Source organism: Haliotis cracherodii, unplaced genomic scaffold (genome assembly GCF_022045235.1).
Source record: "Haliotis cracherodii isolate W230 unplaced genomic scaffold, xgHalCrac1.p SCAF_18, whole genome shotgun sequence".
In the NCBI taxonomy this organism is placed as follows: domain Eukaryota; kingdom Metazoa; phylum Mollusca; class Gastropoda; order Lepetellida; family Haliotidae; genus Haliotis; species Haliotis cracherodii.
In genome coordinates this window covers 23,044,608-23,066,131 of record NW_027266273.1, presented here as the reverse complement: position 1 = coordinate 23,066,131, position 21,524 = coordinate 23,044,608, and the positions used below count along the sequence as shown (strand labels likewise).

At 39.3% G+C, this 21,524-nt stretch overlaps 1 protein-coding gene across 2 annotated transcripts in view; it reads right to left on the bottom strand.

Moving 5' to 3' along the window:
* Positions 1 to 521: 521 nt before the first annotated feature.
* LOC139465899 (myeloid differentiation primary response protein MyD88-like) overlaps positions 522 to 21,524 on the bottom strand; it is a 22,453-nt gene continuing 1,450 nt past the window's right edge. Inside the window, exons 1-7 of one of the 2 annotated variants that reach the window (XM_071247888.1) lie at positions 14,996 to 15,077; positions 14,767 to 14,888; positions 8,281 to 8,576; positions 6,861 to 7,016; positions 5,519 to 5,711; positions 4,433 to 4,524; positions 522 to 3,655 (exon numbers count right to left, since the gene is read on the bottom strand). In XM_071247888.1, the coding sequence (XP_071103989.1) occupies positions 3,141 to 3,655; positions 4,433 to 4,524; positions 5,519 to 5,711; positions 6,861 to 7,016; positions 8,281 to 8,576; positions 14,767 to 14,816 (1,302 nt within the window). In that variant the 5' untranslated portion in view covers positions 14,817 to 14,888; positions 14,996 to 15,077 and the 3' untranslated portion in view covers positions 522 to 3,140. Of the gene's footprint in view, positions 3,656 to 4,432; positions 4,525 to 5,518; positions 5,712 to 6,860; positions 7,017 to 8,280; positions 8,577 to 14,766; positions 14,889 to 14,995; positions 15,078 to 21,524 lie in introns of those variants that run through there. The other variant, XM_071247891.1, reaches the window with a different exon arrangement.

The following is a 21,524-nucleotide window of genomic DNA, read 5'->3' as shown; positions in this document are numbered from 1 at the left end:
CATGGTGCGTGAGTGATGTTATTATATGACTTCATGGTGCGTGAGTGATGTTATTATATGACTTCATGGTGCGAGAGTGATGTTATTTTATGACTTCATGGTGCGAGAGTGATGTTATTATATGACTTCATGGTGCGTGAGTGAGTGTTGTTCCCTAACCACGCATTCTATACTTAGTCGTTGTAAGGTTATAAAGAGATGTATATGTGCTAGAAACAAGGTATCACTGCTTGACTCAATTCGGTTTAACACGGCAGTGGTGGGCCTGCTTCAACGTTGACTTCTTTAGGGCAGGCTGAGGCACATAATCGGGATGATTCTGGGTTCGAATCTACCACCAGCGGATCCTGTCAGCTGAAGACCGTGCCCCTGGCACCGTTAGATCCAGTATGTAGGAATTCGTCAGTAACTACTGGTTGCATGGTCTGTCTGCTGAATAACCCATATTAACTGACAGCTACCCTGGTTGGTTGTCCCTGAATGAAAACCACTGACAAGTGCAAACTACATACAACTTCCAATATCTAAATATATTTATTTGTTCTAAATGATCATGACAATCTATTACATTGCATTAATGATCTGTAAACAAACCAGTTCAGTGGCAAGAGGCGTGACTGGTGTACATGACTACAACATAGAGGAATCATCACCACCAATGTTAGAATCTTAACACAACTTATAAAACCTGTCAACACAAAATAGGATTCAGTGGTGCCATGTTGTATTAAAACGTGTTTGAGAATTGAGCCCTCCTGGACACGTTACAGACAGTACTGAAGCTACAGGACTCGTCATGGAAATGTAAGAGCAATTTAACATGGAAACCCTACTCAAACATTCTGAGCCAACCGGTGCTCGTTTTATCCCCTTAATGCTAGTCGCCAGGAAGGGTAACAACATGTACAGTCTTTCACCATCTATTGGTATGATGCAACCAGAAAATCAAACTATAGACCTTTTGCTCTCTGGCAGATGCTCTACCCAATAGATTGAAACAGCCCTGTAAGTGGTAGAACATGCCCTGAGAGGCCAGTTTTCAGGTACATAAATGATAAACTCAGAACTCTGCCCTATGTGGTATTATTTCTCAGATCTTCTATTACGAGATATATTCCCTTCACATGTATAACAGAGAAACGTATTCTCACAATTGTCCAGCAAGCGACTATATAAACGCCATACTCTCATAGATGATTACAGAATGGAGTTTGACCTGAACCAAACTCTCAAAACAACAACAGTTCTGTGGTATATAACATACTCTAAATAATTAAGTACTGACACTTGTCTGTCGTATAAACCAAACTCTCAAATATATGTACTATTGTCCTGACCCCAGTTGTGTGGTACAGACCCTACTCTCAAATACATGTAGTATTATCCAATAACTAGTTTTATGGTATAAACCAAACTCTCAAATATAAATGCAACTGTCCCACCACCAGCGATGTCAAATATATGTACCACTGTCATATGTACCACTAAAGAACTGTTCTCTTTCGTTCTCGTACACTGATCAACTGGTATGTTCCTGTAAGGACAAATGAACATATAACTTGTATTGGGGTACCTTCGACAGTCTTACCAGTTCTACCAGAGCAAGTTCTAAATGAAGCCTGTAAGAAACAAGTGATACCACACAAGATCTCATTCAGATTACTCTTCCAGTTGTGCTGAAGGTCCTGTGATAGTCTGTTCACACTCTGTGTTTATTTCCACATTGCTCTTGAAACAGTGAACACAATTTCTTTCTGCACTTGAGTGAGGACAACTTCGACAGTCTTACCATATTATATGACAAACAAGTTCTAAATTCATCTCATAAAATTATAAGTAATGAGTAAACACTCCTATCCTCCGGTCAATGATACGTTCAGCCACATCTCAACACAAACAGCTCTTTGATCTGTTATCCAACCTGCATTCATCTGTTAAAGGATTGTTCATCCCTGCCTTGTTTTAACCTTTGTGGCTTTCTCGATATACTCGCATTGTGTAGGGCAAGTCCTATGTGTTTAATCTGTCAGAACTTCCACATGTACAAAGGGCTCCCTATTTCCGGTAATTAAGTATTGTCCTTGTCATTTTCAACTGAAGAAATACATCCAGTCTTTTTCGCATCTGTCACTCAGACATATTGTTCTGAAACAAAGTAAAGTTAATCTTACAGTTTCCAACAAGGTTTTTTGAAACATGTCAAATGCTTGAGATAAACAATGTGAAACACTTCTTTGTAACTGTGTGAACGTATATGTCTGTTTTGGAGATTTCACTTCCCTCTCTTGTGAAGCCTGCAAGCAAGTGATACAACACAAGATCTCACTCAGATTACTCTTCCAGTTGAACTGAAGATCCTGGGTAGTCTGCTCACACAGTGTGTTTATTTCCACATGATCTCTTGAAACAGTGAACACAATTTCCCTCTGAACTTGAGTGAGGACAACTGAGACTTCAGCCGGAGTTCATTACACGAGCAGCTGCATGGTCGCCATGGTCCTATAACGGCATCTGTTACACAACAGGGTTAACAAAGACAATGTTGTGGCCCTAGAGCTAGGTTGCAGTTACCCCAGGTCCATCACTGATATGCAGCTCTAAGACAGACTTGTGCCTGCACAAGCCAGCTCGCTACACTACAACACAAGAACCCCAGTAATCCATTGTGAAGGATCATGCCAGATTCATGTCATATTTGGGAACAAGTTCTAACCCTAACCAATTACAAACTGTCTTTGTATAGTTACGCCTTGACACCTTTAATTGTTTTAATAAATAGAAAGATTATAAATCTCAAACTTAGAATGGAGCCTGCCAATTCATTTCCAGAATCCAGTTTCTACTGACAATGTTTTGTACGCACAGGAGAATCTGACACCCAACCAAGTAACTGATCTTGCTGGAATGCTGAGCTGTTGGTAACATAATCAAATTGATGAAGAAGTTCCATAGCCAAAATATGTGCTCTGAAGGTCCAATTCTTCAAATGATTATTTCCACCAAAGTCAACACTGACTGGATGAGAACATTTACGTGATGCTGAAAAGTTGAACTTAACCTGAATTAAACTAAATTCAAAAGTTCCTTTCCAAACATATTTGCTCTGTAGGCCCAATTCTCTCAATCTTTTCAGACACTAATCAACACTGACTGGATGGGAACAGCTGAGGGATGCTTCTGTCAGCCTGTCGATGTCTGCGACGAGGGGGAATGGGGCTTGATGACTGCGTGGATGAGGACATTGATGCTATGGGGGAGCCTGGAGAAGCACTCTGCACTGGGGACCCTGGTTCCATTGGAGTGTGGTCGCCGCTTGATCCAGGGGAGTTGGCTGCAGCAGCAGGCCTGGAGGATAAAGAGGAGGAGGGAGGAGAGTGGATGATGGGTAGCGGTTGGCTGCTGCTGCTGCTGCTGCTGCTCCCACTGTTGCGATATTGTTCTTGATCCAGGCTAAGGGTGATGTCTTCCAATGAAATCTTGTCATTTATCTGCAGCTCCTCAAAGTTAAGGGGAGCCTTAATTGCTCGGGCAAGCCGGTGCCAGAACCACTCCATCAGGTCTCGTTTTGTGAAATCACAGAGAGTTACGTGGCGAAGGATCTGGGGTATAAAGCAGGGTGTGATGAGGACAGGCACCAACTTCTTGCTGCGGGAACCTACAAAACAAAGAAAATACATGCACAGATGCAAAAATGGAATTTTTAGATCTTATCACACCTTGCGCTATGAAAACAACAACTTTTGTACTTGTTGGAAGTGGTTTAAACATGTGATCCCATCTGACTGCAACATATACATCATGTACAACACTATATGTATGACACATCTGAGACTTGCACCACTTTAGGACTCACTCACTCACTCACTCACTCACCCAATCCACCCACTCACTCACCCAATCCACCCACTCACTCACACTATTACGAGTTGTCCCAAGTTGTCCCATCTATGCCTCTCCTATTGACAAATCAGATTCCGCATCTTGTATCACTTACATTTGCTTCAAACAAAATGGCACTACCCAGTCAAGACAATCTGATCAATAATCAAGATCTATATTGTGATAAAATGGGCCTTACATCGCAAAGTGCATCAAATCATATGAGCACCTTGATTAAAAACATGAAAAGTTTTCGAAAATATCTGTTGATGTCGTGTTAGAGGTGCACATGCTTTGCAAATATTGTAATCGACCAAAATCAGCTCAACAGTTTATGAACCAGATTTCGATTTTGTTTTGCGATTTTGATTGGACTATGCATAAACTCGTTAGTCCGGCCAAAATATAACTCCATAGTACCAGGTTAGTTCTGCAAGGGTGGTAACTGGACTTTCAAAGTTACTTAACTCACTTGTCTTGGGAAGATATATTATGATTGGTTAAGATTAACCCTTTTGAACCCATTACTGCCCTGAAATACATTGATCCTCACCTGGCGAGAGACTGTGGGCAAACTTCGTCTGGAAGTCGCAGGCAGGACTCTTCAAGAAGCGGGGAGACATAATGATCACCATTCTTCGACATCTGCAATATCAGGGGAAATACACAAATTACACCCACCATCAGCATGCTTTGAAATTTGGCTTTTTGTCATGTCAATAAGACCATGAGTTAATTCTGTTAGAGACAGTCATGACAACACAATCAACACGCCCAAACATAGTGATCACCCAACTCCCAATTTACTGACCACTTAAATGGAGTGGGTACTACATTACAGCCATTGTACAGCCACATCAAGTTGGCCAATAACACATTTTAGATGGAGCAGGGTGAATCTATTGTTGACAACAGAAACAATGATCCATCACATCAGGGCATGACACAAAGTCAGACAGATCACACATTGTAACCGCCAAGTCCTTATTTCAGTTCTATTATGGCAAGCATGGAGTACTGGTGACCAACAATCTGCACTGGAATCCCAAGGAGTAGCCATGAATAGAGTACTGGGGACCTACAATCTACACTGGAATCCCAAGGAGTAGCCAAGAAAAGAGTACTGGGGACCTACAATCTACACTGGAATCCCAAGGAGTAGCCAAGAAAAGAGTACTGGTGACCAACAATCTACACTGGAATCCCAAGAAAGAGACAAGCATGGAGTACTGGGGGACCTACAATCTACTTTGGAACCCCAAGGAAGAGACAAGCATGAAGTACAGGGGACCTACAATATAAACTGGAATCCCAAGAAAGAGACAAGCATGGAGTATTGGGGACCTACAATCTACTTTGGAATCCCAAGGAAGAGACAAGCATGAAATACTGGGGACCTACAATCTACTCTGGAATCTCAAAGAAGAGACAAGTATTGGGTACTGGCGACCTACAATCTACACTGGAATCCCAAGGAAGAGACAAGTATGGGGTACTGACGACCTACAATCTACACTGGAATCCCAAGGAAGAGACAAGCATAGAGTATTTGGGACCTACAATCTTCTCTGGAATCCCAAGGAAGAGACAAGAATCTATTCCGTAATGAAGGGGTCACATCTATGTTGAAGGAGCTTACCTGTCCTGGATAAGCTTAGCTGAGACCGTGTGTGTGGATGACCCTGGCAGATCGTCTCTCCAAGGAACAAACAGCTTCAGCCCATACCGCACAGACTCCAGCTCCGACAGCATCTTCTTCACAAACTGCAGGTCATAGCCCTCCGGGTCGTAGCACACGAACGCATCATAAAAAGCTGGTGAGTTGTTCTCAACTGAAAAAAAACAAGTGATACAAGTGAGATAACATTCATTGTCTGAAGCGTTTATTCTATGTGAATTCAAGAATCGATGTTATTGTCAGTTGCATCGTATTGGCTTTTGTTGTTGCAATGTGAGAATGTTATTTGTTTGCTTCAAACAAAATGGCAGTACCCAGTCAAGACAATCTGATCAATAATCAAGATCTATATTGTGATAAAACGGGCCTTACATCACAAAGTGCATCAAATCACGTAAGCACCTTGATTAAAAACATGAAAAGGTTTGGAAAATATCTGTTGATGTCGTGTTGGAGGTGCACATGCTTTGCAAATCTTGCAATCGACCGAAATCAGCACAACAGTTAACAAACCAGATTTCGATTTCATTTCGCAATTTTGATTGGACTATGCATAAACTCATTAGTCCCGCCAAAATATAACTCCATAATACCATGCTACTCCGGCAAGGGTGGTAACTGGACTTTCAAAGTTAAATCCCAAGGAAGAGACAAGAATCTATTCTGTGACGAAGATGTCACTTCTATGTTGAAGGAGCTCACCTGAACTGGATAAACTCAGCTGAGACTGTATGTGTGGGCGATACATCATATTGGCTTTCGTTGTATACGTGTGATGTTATTATAATGTGTGAACGTTATTAGAATGATGTCTTAAATTAATGGATCTTCAAGAATAACCTTCACTTGAAGCAGCAAGTTTTGTTCATTCACAAGATCCATTTAGAGAAATGTACCACAGCAAAATTATCTACATATTAAATTGTATGCTGATATCATTTACTGTGGCCTAGGTACTACTATGGTAAAAACATGATGAGATTTGTAGTTTGTCAGTGCCTTTTCTCAAAACAATAATACAAAGGTGGTAAAAAACCGTAAGACCCCACACAGCTTTTATACATCCCTGTTATCAGACAAGCAATTGATTCAGAGTATGCATTTCCTTTCAATTGAAATTAAGGGAGGCCATGGTTTGTGAGTTTTCTCTGCTGTGGTATTGGTCTACTATTTGATCAAGTGACCACCTCATGTTTTTATGTTAATCATGATGATTATGACAAGCGTCCCTTTGACTTCCATGTGCAGCTTCAAACATCACTACCAAGTCGATGTAGTTTGTGTAGACAGAAAAGCTTCCTACCATCCTGAACAGTCATGTATCTGTATTCATCAGTGTCATGATCTGTGAAATCAGAAGATTCGGGTGTGGAACTCTGGGATATGGTGTCATCCTGGAGAGGTACGACGGCGTCCTGGCGACGTTCCTGCTGTGACACGTAGTGCTCGATATCCAGAACTGAAACCATGAGAGGGGCATCTGTATGAAACACTTCCCAACATATCAGTTACATATAATATGTATCACAACACAAAAGTATCAATGTGATAGTATCAAGACAAGAAAGAAGTGAGCAAAGCTCACATACCCCCGTTATCCCCACTTGTCAACAACATATGATAAATAGTTTGTTAATTAATGAAATATTACATATTTCTAACTGATTTTAACTTCAATGTTTCAAAAACTAAGATTGACTTCCAGTGACAATTGACACCCCCCCAAAAAAAAATCTCCCATGTTACCAGTGTTCACTACGAGGAAGTAGATCACCATGAACACCTTTGAATAAAAATTTGATTGAGGAGTTACATAAGAAGAATTATCAAAAGGACCAAAAATTGTTGATATAAAAACACATAAAAAATGGAACAATATCATATAAGAAAATCAGTAAATTAATAGTTTCCATCTAGCCTTAACAGATATGGTAAAGAATCCATAAATTCTAACTAACACAAAGCACAGACACTTATGATGGTCTACATGTGTGGAAACAATTTTGGAAAACATATTAGCTATACAAAACCAGTCATCAAAATTTCTAAATTCCATCATGTTTCCATGAAAACAGCAAAAGAGAAAACTTTCAGAATCTTATAAAAGATAAAAAAATAGTCATAGTGGTTAATGTAGCAAGTTTGCTGAATCTAGGATACATAATATTGTAAACATGGATCGTACAAAAACTCTACCCAAAATTTGTTTCACCATGTTTCCATGGAAACGGCAAAAATTAAAAAGTTCAGAATCTTCAAACTAGCAAAAGGCACAAGTACTCATTGTGGTAAATATGTTTAGCAAGTTTGGTGAAGCTAGGGTGCATGGTTAAAAAGTTATGGGCCGCACAAAAGCTCGGACGGAAGGACGGAGGAACGGACCCTACTCATCGACCCTATGTTTGTTGGTAACACCGGTACTACTTTTCCTACAACTCACCGACCCTGAGTTTGTTGTTAACACCGGTACTACTTTTCCTACAACTCACCGACCATGTGTTTGTTGGTAACACAGGTACTTTTCCTACAACCCTGTGTTTATTGGAACCATCACTAATGGCGCTTTGATGATAATTTTCTGGTTGCCCTGTACCCAAGCAATTTTTACATAATTTCAAAGACACATTAATCATCAAATTACAACCAATCAGATATTTCAATAGAGTCAAGATGTATAAAATTTCAAACAATAACAGGACTAGGGCAATTGGAATGTGACTCACCAATGCTACGTTTGCAGTCTGTCAGCACATCCTCACGGCCCATCACCTTGAGATAGTAAAACAGCTGGCCTACAGTCGGGGACAAGTCTGGTCTCCTCGTCCACTCGTTCAGCACCTCCGTTGTAGGGTCTCTCTGTCGGCCAAAGTTCTGGATCTCCAGGAAGGAGAAGCCAATTTGCTCGGCCAGTCCATTATAGTCTGGTACAATGCCATCTTCATTCAGCAGCCTCTCGATGTTGAGGTAGAGAGACAGCTTCTTTCGAGCTGACACCCGGAGTGCATCCAGGGACACATTCCTGCAGCACGAGAGAAAAGGGAGTGTTGGTTGGTTGGTTTGTTGTTTAACGCCGCACTCAGCAATATTCCAGCTATATGACGGCGGTCTGTAAATAATCAAGTCTGGACCAGACAATCCAGTGATTAATATCATAAGCATCGATCCATGCAATTGGGATTGATGACATGTATCAACCAAGTCAGCGAGCCTGACCACCCGATCCCGTTAGTCGCCTTTTACGACAAGCATAGTCGCCTTTTACGCCTGAAGACCTATTCTACCCCGGAATCTTCACGGATCAGAAAAGGGAGTGAGGGAGGGGATTATTTTTTAAGTTTTGGGTTTGTTTATGTGTGTACAGGCATGTGTCAGTAGGCATTCAACTGCTGCAATGACACATCTTAGTCTTAAATAACACTACTGAAGACTGCATTAAAACATCAATCATAATAAAATCCTTCTAATATAGTTGTAATATCACAATCAGTGAATGAGTGCGTTGGGTTTAACATCGCTTTTATTATCATTCCAGTTATAACACAGCATGTCAACAAAGTAAAGGAGGAAAGGTCGAAGTGATGCAGGTCTCAGATGTTTACCACTTCGGTGAAACCCACAATGCACGGGTATGGTGCTGACAAACCTAGAAACAAAATCGGGCCGAACCGGGATTTGAACCCACAATCATAGGTTTCTGGTGTGCCCAAGGGACGCAACTGTGAAGTGAATTGCGGCGCCTTAGATGACTTGGCCACACATGTCCCCTCACAATCAGTGATGCGTATGGTATTGTATCACTTTTAGCAATATTCAAGCAAAGACATGATTGGCATGTCTCAGTAAAGTGGATGTTGAAAATCATTCTAAATTACGACTGTTTACTATCTTGCTCATGGTAAAATGGCATTCATAAAGTTCAGAGGTGGTTCAAAGTAATCTTCTTGTTGGAGCAAGTAAATTCAAAGGGCCCTCCGTTTTTGATTGAGTGAGTATGGTTTTACGCCGCTTTTACCAACATTCCGACAATATCATGGTGGTGGACACCAGAAATGGGCTTCACACATTGTTCCCATGTGGGGAATCGAACCCAGGTCTTCAGAGTGACCTCGGCTTTCGAAGTACACTCTTCACATTCAGATAATAAATAAATAGACGATGTAACATTGTATGTGGACAAGATATTTTAGGCAAATGATGAACAAGTACTCTAACATTACTGTTTATCTTTCACTGTTGTCTAAAACGTAGATCATAATAGGAGCCAACCTATTTTTCCAAAGAGCCAGATGGAGAGTCTGAGATGGGACATATGTTTGCCCAGGTTTCATTTGGGGTTGGGCATATGTATGCAGGGGCTTCATTGTGTGAAGTCTAATGATGGGAATTCAATTGTAAAAGACAGGTACATTAAATAATAATGTAAATATTTCCTTTTGGTACAATATCACTTACTTTTACTTTTAGGCTGCCAAGTGGCAAGCAGTACTGGTAGATAAATTTAGGTCGCCAATCATAGATGTTCGGACGAGTTTTGGAAGAAATTGTCTTCAGTACAAAATGTCCAATTGAGAATTATTTTATCTGCTTCCTGGAATAAAAAGCTCTTATCATGCCCACACTGAAGTTGGCTGAACCCTAAGCTTTATTCAAACATTTACTATCAGAAAAAATGTGAGCATAATCAGAAAAAAATGACTTGCAATCTTAGATAGCGACTTGTTGTGTAACCATGGACGAAACATTTTTAGTGTTACAGTCATTATACAATATATCATGTGACTAACCATGGGTCGTCATGGAGATACCCCCCCGACCTGCGTACCGAGGTTACCTGTCCCAGCCCTAGTGCGTAGTACTGCCATACAAAATGTCACAAGGCCCTCACTTAGTCATGTGAAGGTATTAGCCGCTATATAAATACAAACACTGCTACATGTGGCAACCCAGGGGATGGGGTAACAGCATCTTTTTGTACAGTGTTCATATGTCCAACAAGGCCAGGGTCTTTTCACTTACAAAGAGATGATATATTAATGAGAAGTTTTCACTGTAAGTGTTGATGAGTAAAGATGGCTGATGATAATTTTTATGTCCCAAAGGGTGATAACTCTCCTTTTGAAATGATATAAGTGAGTGTCCAAAAGTCGCTTCCGTGCTAGTTTCCGGCTCAGTGTTCGCTGCAACAACATATTACTCCTCTCAAGCAGACCACGCGAAAGGATACTTTGAGGGCTGAGGGATAACCTATTTTGCGGTAAATGTTCACATCAATGTGTTTATGGGGTGTTCAAATCATTTTCAATCCTTACAATTGAAAAGAAAAACAATGTTCATTGAAAAGTATCAACGTGAGTATATGTTTTGGAAATAAAGTGAAACACACTCCTGTCAATGTATCCTGCTTATCTTACGTCAATGACAAAATCTGTAGATTTGTTGTGACACTGCATACCATACTCACTATTCAAATATCATGTACGACCCGTGCCCTACGAGTAGAGATCCTGGGTCAGCAGAAAAAAACAACTTCTTACATGGTATTTGGGAATGTACATTGCTTCATTTGGCATTGCCGCAGTCGTATTTGTTACGTGTGGGGACGAGTAAGGTTAGGAAACTAATAACAAACTTGATTTAACAAGTCAATTCTGTGACTGCTGCCATCACTAGGCTAAAAGCGGTGAACATAAAATTCATAATGAGGCTTTTTAAAAATTTTAGCTTTGCGTGTGGATGCCAAACGGTGGATGAACGGAGCTTCACTGCCGTTTGCAGGAAGTAATTTTACGAGTCCGGTTTTCTATCACCACAAAGTGTAAATGAAAAATTGTTTTGGAGTTGATGTTATTTGACAGGAATGTCATAGTTACTTGTGAATTTTGCCCATTTATCATGTTTATTGGATAAAGGGCGAAACAAAAGCCCACTTGTAAAAGATCTTGTTAAAGATCACTATGTATCACAGGTCTGGGCAGTTTTATCCAGATCTATATGGATACCTTTAAGGCCTATATAGATCAGAGATCAGATACCGATGTATGGAATCTGCATCAATCGATAAAGGTGTGATCACGTAGTTTCATTTCGAGATATGGTTATTTCCTGATCGATTATTAGTTTATATTAAGAAGTTATTAACTATGCCATAGAGAGTTGAAGTAAACCATAAACATTTATTTTTAAAAAGGTTTATATGGGAAGGGCTTCTATCGTACAGTTTTTCCCCGACAAAGGGGAGACGTACTATAGTGTTCACAAGTGACAATAATAGTGGGATCTCACCGGGATCCTGACCAAATTTCCCACTGGGATCCCACAGAAATTTCCTCTAGGGACATCAGGTTAAGAAATTTATGTACATTTGTGATGAAATACTGAAAATAATAGATTAAAAAATATTTCCAGAGCTCTATTTCAAAGGTGATTGATGCTAAATATAAATATATATATCAAGACAAGATTCCATTTATTAAATCAAAATTCCAAATAATGGTAATAATTTGATGAGGAAAAACAGATACTGCAGTATACAGGTCAGGTCATTACCCATTTGTAGAAAAATACTTTCCAGAGCCCCTTTTCAAATTTGATCTATTCTAACTAAAGATATATTATTTCAGTTTATCAAGGGCCCTAGTCCTGTGTATACCAGCAATATAATTGTGTAGAAAGTTACTTGTCCCTGATACTCTGCTGCTATTTTTGGCATACAATGTTTGTACATACCTTTGTTGCAGATCTTTTAATGATAAACATTTATTTGCACTTTTTGTAATTGTCACAATACATCAAACAGTTTGGGAAAGAGTTTGCCAAAACAATTACTTTTGATATGCACACTGACATTTATTTGCTATCATTTGTAAACAGAAGCTGAGGAGGAAGCCTGTGGCTGGTCTCAAAAGCCACTGACAAGGACATGGGGACCCATGGAAAAGAATGGCTTCGAGTTTCAGAAGCAAGGCTCAAAAGTGAGTGAGTGAGTGAGTATGGTTTTATGCCGCTTTTAGCAATATTCCAGCAATATCACGGCGGGGGACACCAAAAATGGGCTTCACACATTGTATCCATGTCGGGAATCGAACCTGGGTCTTCGACGTGGCGAGCGAACGCTTTAACCACTAGGCTACCCGACCTCCCCCAAGGCTCAAAAAGGCGCAAGGAAAACGTAAAATGAAAAACAAAACTGCAGCTAAGGAATCTGTAAACAAAAGTGCTAAATTGTAAAGGCACAAGGAAATCCAAAGTTGTTTCTGCACTTTATATGACAAAAGATTGGTGTTGACAACTTATCTCTCACAGGGTTATGACCCTCGCTGCGTATTTTCATAGACTGAGGTTACATAAATAAAACTTTCCATGCTAATCTGAGGGACATATGTCAGGCAAAATTCAAAAGTTGGTTTTGAGAATGTATTTTGTATGGAGTTATGGCCCTTGCTTCATGCTTTTTTAACCTGATGCATCACTGATGGGGAAAACTAGTGTTTTTCACAAACTGTTGAAGCCACATAAAGGACATTTTGCACGCTAACATGAGGGATATATGTTTAGACTGAGTCTTAAAACTGGTTTTGAGATACATAATTATTACGAAATATGCGTATTTTCATAGACTGAGGTTACATAAATAAAACTTTCCATGCTAATCTGAGGGACATATGTCAGGCAAAATTCAAAAGTTGGTTTTGAGAATGTATTTTGTATGGAGTTATGGCCCTTGCTTCATGCTTTTTTAACCTGATGCATCACTGATGGGGAAAACTAGTGTTTTTCACAAACTGTTGAAGCCACATAAAGGACATTTTGCACGCTAACATGAGGGACTGGTTTTGAGATACATAATTATTACTTACGGTTCCTTTTCAAACTCTTGTGTAAGTATTAATCATGATCACAAATGATTATCTTTTAAAAAATTCAGTATTCTTTAATTTTTCCTGTACTCCTCGTAACTTTAACGTCAGAGCTGTAGCTTTGGAAATGTTTAGTTTATGTGCCCTAACACTACACTTTGAAATGTTTAGTTTATGTGCCCTAATTCTACACTTGGAAATGTTTAGTTTATGTGCCCTAACACTACACTTGGAAATGTTTAGTTTATGTGCCCTAACACTACACTTGGAAAAGTTCTTTTGTGGCACTATTGCGCATGAAATATTAAGATGAGATGTTCTCAGTAATGACTACTGCAGGCAACTACTCTACAGAACATCAGTCTATTTAACACAATGGCAGATGAGGAAACTATAACGAAGTATTAAGAAACAATGAAAGTTTGGATGTTTTGGACTATTTTTGAAGATACTGATAATTCTAAACGATTATTGCATGTTGATCGCCATTTGTTTCATAATTTGTGCATTTCTTTTTAAGAAAATCAAAAATTGCCACCAAATATTATGAAAGGTAAAAATACTGAACATCCCAGCTGCAATTGTAAATGAGTGACTGAGTATGGTTTTACGCCGCTTTTAGCAATATTCCAGCAAAATCTCAGCTATACCTGAAATGGGCTTCACACATTGTACCCATATTGTAAATGAGCATAGAATAGAAGATGAAGTCTGAATGACCACTGCTTGGGTGGTGATAGAACCTGAGAGCTTGGACAAGGATGATTCTAAACCTATAATTACTGTCGGGCCAATGTCAACCCAATGCATTATGCTGCGCCGATAATTATCGTTGACATTGGGCCAATGAAAATCTGATGCTGGGCCAATAATAATTTCGAAATAAGGTAGGGGTAATTCCACTTCAAACACATTCCAGAAACTATCATAATGTGTGTTCTTACGAGGAGCTGTGACAAACCTGAACAAGTCCTGTATTTGATCATGCGATGAAACATCGTGCTTAGATTTGCATAAGTAAACAGTCGACAGGGGTGTGTGGATTATGAGAATTACAGATGCCGCGATAATATAGAGCCATCCATAATATAGAGCCAGACATAATATAGACAGCTATAATATAGAGTCATACTAAGTATTCATATGGCTATTAATTGTTTGGTCTATTTTGTAGGAAGGGCCGAGTATTTTCTCTTGGTCACAATCGCAGTGTGCCAAGCAATCCTCGCTTGGTCCTTGTCTTCTGGGTTATCTTTGAAATTAGGCCAAGCCAGTGGGTGGGGTTGGATTTCTTTGTTTAAGAGGTTGGCCCGATCATTAGGTTAAAGGTCGGGTCTGTGGTGTCTCTCTCACCTGTATCGTGATGGAATCGACACATCATCGTCGTCCGAGTTGGACGCCATGTCACTTAGCCTACGTCACTTGCACAATCCGTCACATTGGTCGCGGTTGAACTGTCGAGGGTAGCTCTACATCTGAAAGGGAGGAATGAAATCAATATGATGACTTCTGAATCTTGTAATGACACATACAGTTCGTAAGAAAATGCCACTCCTCTATTGGTGGCGGTGTTTACTAATACCTGTTGTCGTCTGTATACTGCGTATTTTCATAGACTGTTGAGAACTTCGCTCATATCCTGTGTCGCCCAACCAGGAAGTAAAGTGCGAAATTGAAATAAGTCTAATTGTCGTTATTGGCCGTTTCCTGTCTTCATTTTTACACACGTCTTGGTAATTGCACTGGTATAATAATTCGTTAAATATGTTTATTTATTACGTTAATTTACTATTACAGAAAGTAATCTTGCTTGTTACGACATCAAAATGACTACGAGTTGCGGCCCTTTACTCGTGACACTGCAAGCTTGGTGACACCGTCGTTGCGATCCGGTGACCAATCGGTGGCTTAAATATGCAAATAATAACTGTATTAATCTAGTTGTGGGGTAACGGCGATGATTTTCCCACCCCCTATACAAGGTCATATGAATAGTCTGTAGTTGTCCCTTTCCCAGACCAGTGCTCGTCTCACGTTTCATTGATATTGAAAATACACAAGGATGTTTCTTTAATATATACTAATGTGTAGAGTGACCAGTAGGAGTCATACATATTAAAAATAATAATTGCATTTATACCAGTTGTGGGGTAGCGGCCATGATTGTCCCACATCCTATATATGCAACACAATCTGAAAAGCCTGTAGTTGTCCCTTCCCAGAGCGGTTTCCATCTCCCGTTTACTGGGTATGGAAAATACACAAGGATATGTTTCTATTATATACCACGGACCTATATACAAGTCCGTGTATATACTAATGTGTAGAGTGACTAATCGGTGGCTTAAATATACAAATAATAACTGTATTAATCTATCGGTGGCTGAGTGGGTAAGATCGCTGACTTTGTGTGCTGGCGATTAGGTGCCTCACTCTGACAGTGTGGGTTCGAATCCCGGATGGGACTCAACCCAAGAAGTACGAGAATCTGTACTTTACTCAGAAAGTGTTATCCCAAATATGACATTTGTTGTATTAATCTAGTTGTGGCAAGGCAATCTGAACAGACAGTAGTCCCTTTCCCGGGGGAAAATGAAATAATATGGAAAATACGCATAATAATGTGCAAGAGTGACATGCCAGTGGACTAAATATAAACAAGTGAATTGTATTATATCACTTCTAGGGGTAGCAATTTGGTTGGTTTGTTGTTTAACGCCGCACTCAGAAACATTCCAGCTATATGACAGCGGTCTGTAAATAATCGAGTCTTGACCAAACAGTCCAGAGCACCAATCCACGCAACTGGGATACGATGACATGCATCAACCAAGTCAGCGAGCCTGACCACCCGATCCCGGTAGTCGCCTCTTACGACAAGCATAATCGCCTTTTACGGCAAGCATGGGTTGCTGAAGACCTATTCTACCCCGGATCTTCACGTGTTGGTAGTGATTAGGATTTTCACACGCCGATATTTAAGGCAATATAAACAGTCTGTAGTTGTCTCTTTCCCAGACCTGAGTATAATGATAGGGAACATAAGAAAGGCTCTTTCTTTCATATAATAATGTGTAGTGTGAAATATGTGTGGCGTAAATATAAAACAATATATGTAATACATGTATATCAACTGTGGGGGTAGCGTCGATGAGTTTCCCACACCCTTTATGAGGCAATATAAACCGTCTGCAGTTGTCCCTTCCCCAGACTAATTTTCGTGGCACGTATAAAATGGTATGGTATATGCAAGACTCTTTCTCTATAATTATGTGGAAGAATAACATATCAGTGGAGTAAATCTATAAAAAAAGATTGTATTCTACCAATTAAAACATTTTGAAGAACGTTGAATAGATTAAAGGCACTGGCTTCGAATATCCTCCAGCTGTAAACATGTATTTTCCTTTATGTTTAATTATTTATATGAGAATTTGACAACCCAGGATTCAGTGGTTAAGCTTATGTTAAGTCGAGATTCCACTTTGATTATTCAAAATTATTTAAATCCGAGGGTCAACAGAAAATATTGCATAATAAATGTGAGCCAACCAGTTTTAATATATGTTTTCCTCTCTGATGACTTACCTCTAGAAAAACGAAAAAAAAGGAATTAGAGCAAAACATTGTCGACTGTGTTGAGAAAAGAAAGTTCAGCCATCGTTTGTCAGCTATGTTAGGGGGAATCCGTGAATGTGTATGAAGAATATGAATGTGTATATATACGTTCAAGTATCTAGTCAAACGGATTTTACAAACGTGCATGTATTTATCAGTTTATTGTAGTGTGATACATTAATTACGATGATGTCTAAAGAGATTAAATCCAACTACAGATGATCTCAATCGTCACCTTCTTAACACAGATAACAAAATTAATAGCTTTAAATGTGTCATATTAAGTGATCTTGAATTAAATATATATTTGCACATCCAAAAAACATGTTACAGTCTGTATTTTAAGGCTTAGTGAAAAAAGATATTCTCCTTTACCGTTATATGTTATGAAAAATTTGTCCCAGAATACTGCGTTCGCTTTTCACAAATATTTATTCAGACATAAATGTGTAAAACAGTGTGTTATAATTTGACTGGGATTTGTCTAATATTAGTCGCGCATTTCGTTTTGTCGTGCGGAAGCTCAAATACAGTTAAGTTGAACTATACGCGCGTGTTCAATAAGCGTACCTCTCGATAAACGTAGCGCTGAGGCCTTGCCTGGGAAAGAGACATATACGGACGCGACCAAGAACCGCATGACCTAGTCCTGTACTTCCTGTTCTGGGTCGTGATTATGTGGTCTAAGTATAACATCATGAACAGTGGAAATATAGAAGGGTAATAATAGTAAACTGCAGTTTCATACTGACAGTGAAAGACCTCATTATGTTATGTAAAGGCAGGAAATGACAAGAGCTCAAGGGCTCTTAGACGGCGTTCCTAAACAATTTATAAATAACTTGTATTTATGTTTTCGCGCCCCACTTTTCACTGTCATTTTAGTGTTATCGCATGAAGTGTAATTTAGTGTACGATGTACTGCATCCATGAATATTCACACATGTATGCTGTGTCATCCATTATCCATTGGATGTGATGTTGGTCCAGTACATAAATGGTGCGTGAGTGATCTATATTAAGATATGGCTTCATTTTGCGTGAGTGAGTGATGTTAATATATGGCTTAACGGTGCGTCAGTGAGTGATGTTAACATATGGCTTTATGGTGCGTGAGTCAGTGATGTAAATACATGGTTTCATGGTGCGTGAGTGAGGGATGTTAATATATGGCTTAATGGTGCGTCAGTGAGTCATATGACTTCATGGTGCATACATGATGTTAATTATATGGCTTCATGGTGCGTGAGTGAGTCATAATATATGGCTTCATGATGCTAGAGTAAAGTTAATATATGACTTCATGGTGCGTGATTGAGTGATGTTAACATATGACTTCATGGTGCGTGGGTGAGTGATGTAAATATATGGCTTCATGGTGCGTGAGTGAGATTAATATATGATTTCATGGTGCGTGAGTGCGTGATGTTAATATATGACTTCATGGTGCGTGAGGGATGTTAATATATGTTTTCATGGTGCGTGAGTGAAGGATGTATATATATGGCTTAATGGTGCGTCAGTGAGTCATATCATATGACCTCATGGTGCGTGAGTGCATGATGTTAATATATGGCTTAATGGTGCCTAAGTGATGTTAACACATGGCTTCATGGTGCGTGAGTGAGATTAATATATGATTTCATGGTGCGTGAGTGCGTGATGTTAATATATGACTTCATGGTGCGTGGGTGCGTGATGTTGATCTATGGTTTATGGTGCGTGAGTGAGTCATATTATATGGCTTCATAGTGCTTGAGTGAAGTTAATATATGACTTCATGATGCGTGAGTGCGTGATGTTAATATATGGTTTCACGGTGCGTCAGTGAGGGGTGTTAATATAAGGCTTAATGGTGCGTTAGTGAGTCATATTACATGACTTCATGGTGCGTGAGTGATGTTAACATATGGCTTCATGGTGCGTGAGTGCGTGATGTTAATATCTGGCTTACTGGTGCGTTAGTGAGTCATATTATATGGCTTCATAGTGCTTGAGTGAAGTTGATATATGACTTCATGATGCGTGAGTGCGTGATGTTAATATATGGTTTCACGGTGCGTCAGTGAGGGGTGTTAATATAAGGCTTAATGTTGCGTGAGTGAGTCATATTATATGGCTTCATGGTGCGTGAGTGCGTAATGTTAACATATGACTTCATGGTGCGAGAGTGAGGTTGATATATGACTCCATGATGCGTGAGTGCGTGATGTTAATATATGGCTACATGGTGCGTGAGTTATGTTAATATATGGTTTATGGTGCGTCAGTGAGTGATGTTAATATATGGCTTACTGGTGCGTCAGTGGGTCATAATATATGACTTCATGGTGCGCGAGTGGGTAATGTTGAAATATGTCTTCATGGTGCGTGAGTGAGTTATGTTAATATATGGTTTATGGTGCGTGAGTGAGGGATGTTAATATATGGCTTAATGGTGCGTCAGTGAGTCATATTATATGACTTCATGGTGCGTGAGTGATGTTAACATATGGCTTCATGGTGCGTGAGTACGTGATGTTAATATCTGGCTTCATGGTGCGTGAGTGAGTGATGAGTTGATGACCTGCATCACTCAATGAATCACTTGAAACCCACGAGCACGGGTATGGTGCCGACAAACCTAGAAACATAATGGGGGTTAACCGGGATTCGAACCCACAATCATAGGTTTCTTGCGTGCCCAACACCAGTTTGCGTGCCCAAACATTTCTGCACAGCGAATCGCGGCGCCTAAGACAACTCGGCCACCCGTGCCGTGCCCCCTCATTACGTGAAAGAACCACCATATCCACCACCCCCTAACACACACACACCCCGCCCCCGACACCCCCACCCCCCACCACCCACACCCCAAACACACATGCACCACAAAGCATTACAAATGAGCGGTCCCTAACACAGTTAGTGTAACGTTATCAGGGCAATGTTACATTATCGGGGATCTACATTTAAAGATATGTTGTCGGCGTTTGCATTTGACTACAGGTAGTAATCAGTATATTGTTTCCTATGAGAAACTGGTGTCTATTGATTGGTGTGAGTTTTCCTTCATAGACCTTCCCAATTACGTGTTGTGTGTAAAGATATGAACTGTACACAAACAGCACATGTTTACCATGGGCACGATTCAAGCAGAAGAGGTCTACTATTGATTGCTAAATTTTGTTATAAATTGTTATCCTACAATAAAACAACATTATGTCTTATCCGTCTCATCATAGCAAAAATATTTTTACTATAGATTGTAAAGACAGGAAAGGTATACTGTGTTAAACAAGTAGTAACGTTTTAGTAATGTTTTGAGGGGGACAATTACGGTTGAGAAGCAATGAAGGTGGGTAAACATATATGTTGTCCTTTATGTGATCGAAGTACAGACGATGAATATCCTTTTAACTTGTATGTGCTAGTTTTGATGCTCTTACTAAAGTCATATATCACTAATGTAAATATGCATGCTTTAACAAGATAATTGCCGCCACAAACGTTACGGAAGAAATCAAAGTAATAAGCTTCTATATTTATTATGCTAAGGAAAGAAGAAAGTATTTGTTAAACGAATTCTTGAGATTTATGGCAATACGTCTACCACGCGTATCTCATTGCACAAGTTCTGCACGTGCTAAACAAGTTCGGCACGTGTTGATGCTCTAAAGCATTACAAACAGCTTTGTTCGTTTAAGTCTAATTTTTAAAAATATTTGTAGCGGTGCCTGGATATGGCGGCTTATTCATAGAATTCTTCAAGCATGCATCTTATTGTCTTGAAATGTTTAATTTTTTTGTAGAACAATATTTAAAGGATGGACGCTGAGATGAACCATGTAATTTTAAACCAACATCTTTGTTAGAAGTACATGGCAAATATTTTATACAAAGGACTCTATAATAATTTTGAGCGACACGAGAACATTTCGTTATCCCTGAATAAGCCGGTTTTATAACGAGTTATAAAACACAATACAATATATACAATATATATATATCATTAACAGTATAATTGAAAAAAAACGACATTTGTTTCTACATAAATCAAGGCTCTATCGTACATTTATGGTTCTTAAAGGTGCATTCGATTCTGTTTGTAGAAAAAGTCTTGTGTATAAAATTTGGATTAACAATCTTCAAGGTAAAAAAAATCGAATTCTCGAAAATATGTACAATGATGTTAAATCATGTTTATCCTTTGATGGAGGATATACACATTCTTTTGGGGTGCGTCAGGGATGCAAGTTATCACCTTTTCTTTTCTCATATTGTGTGAATAATATAAAAAGGTTTTAAATGCAGGTGATCAGAGATGTATACGTAAAATTGCGTAAAATATTACTTTGTATACTACTTTTTGCAGATGACATCATCTTTATAGATACATTGCTGGGAATGCAAAAACTAAATTAGTTGCTTAATGCAATAAATGAAAATTAAGTATTGTCGTTAGGAGGGATGGGCGTTTATCAATATTATACAAACGCATTTTCTTTGGGGAG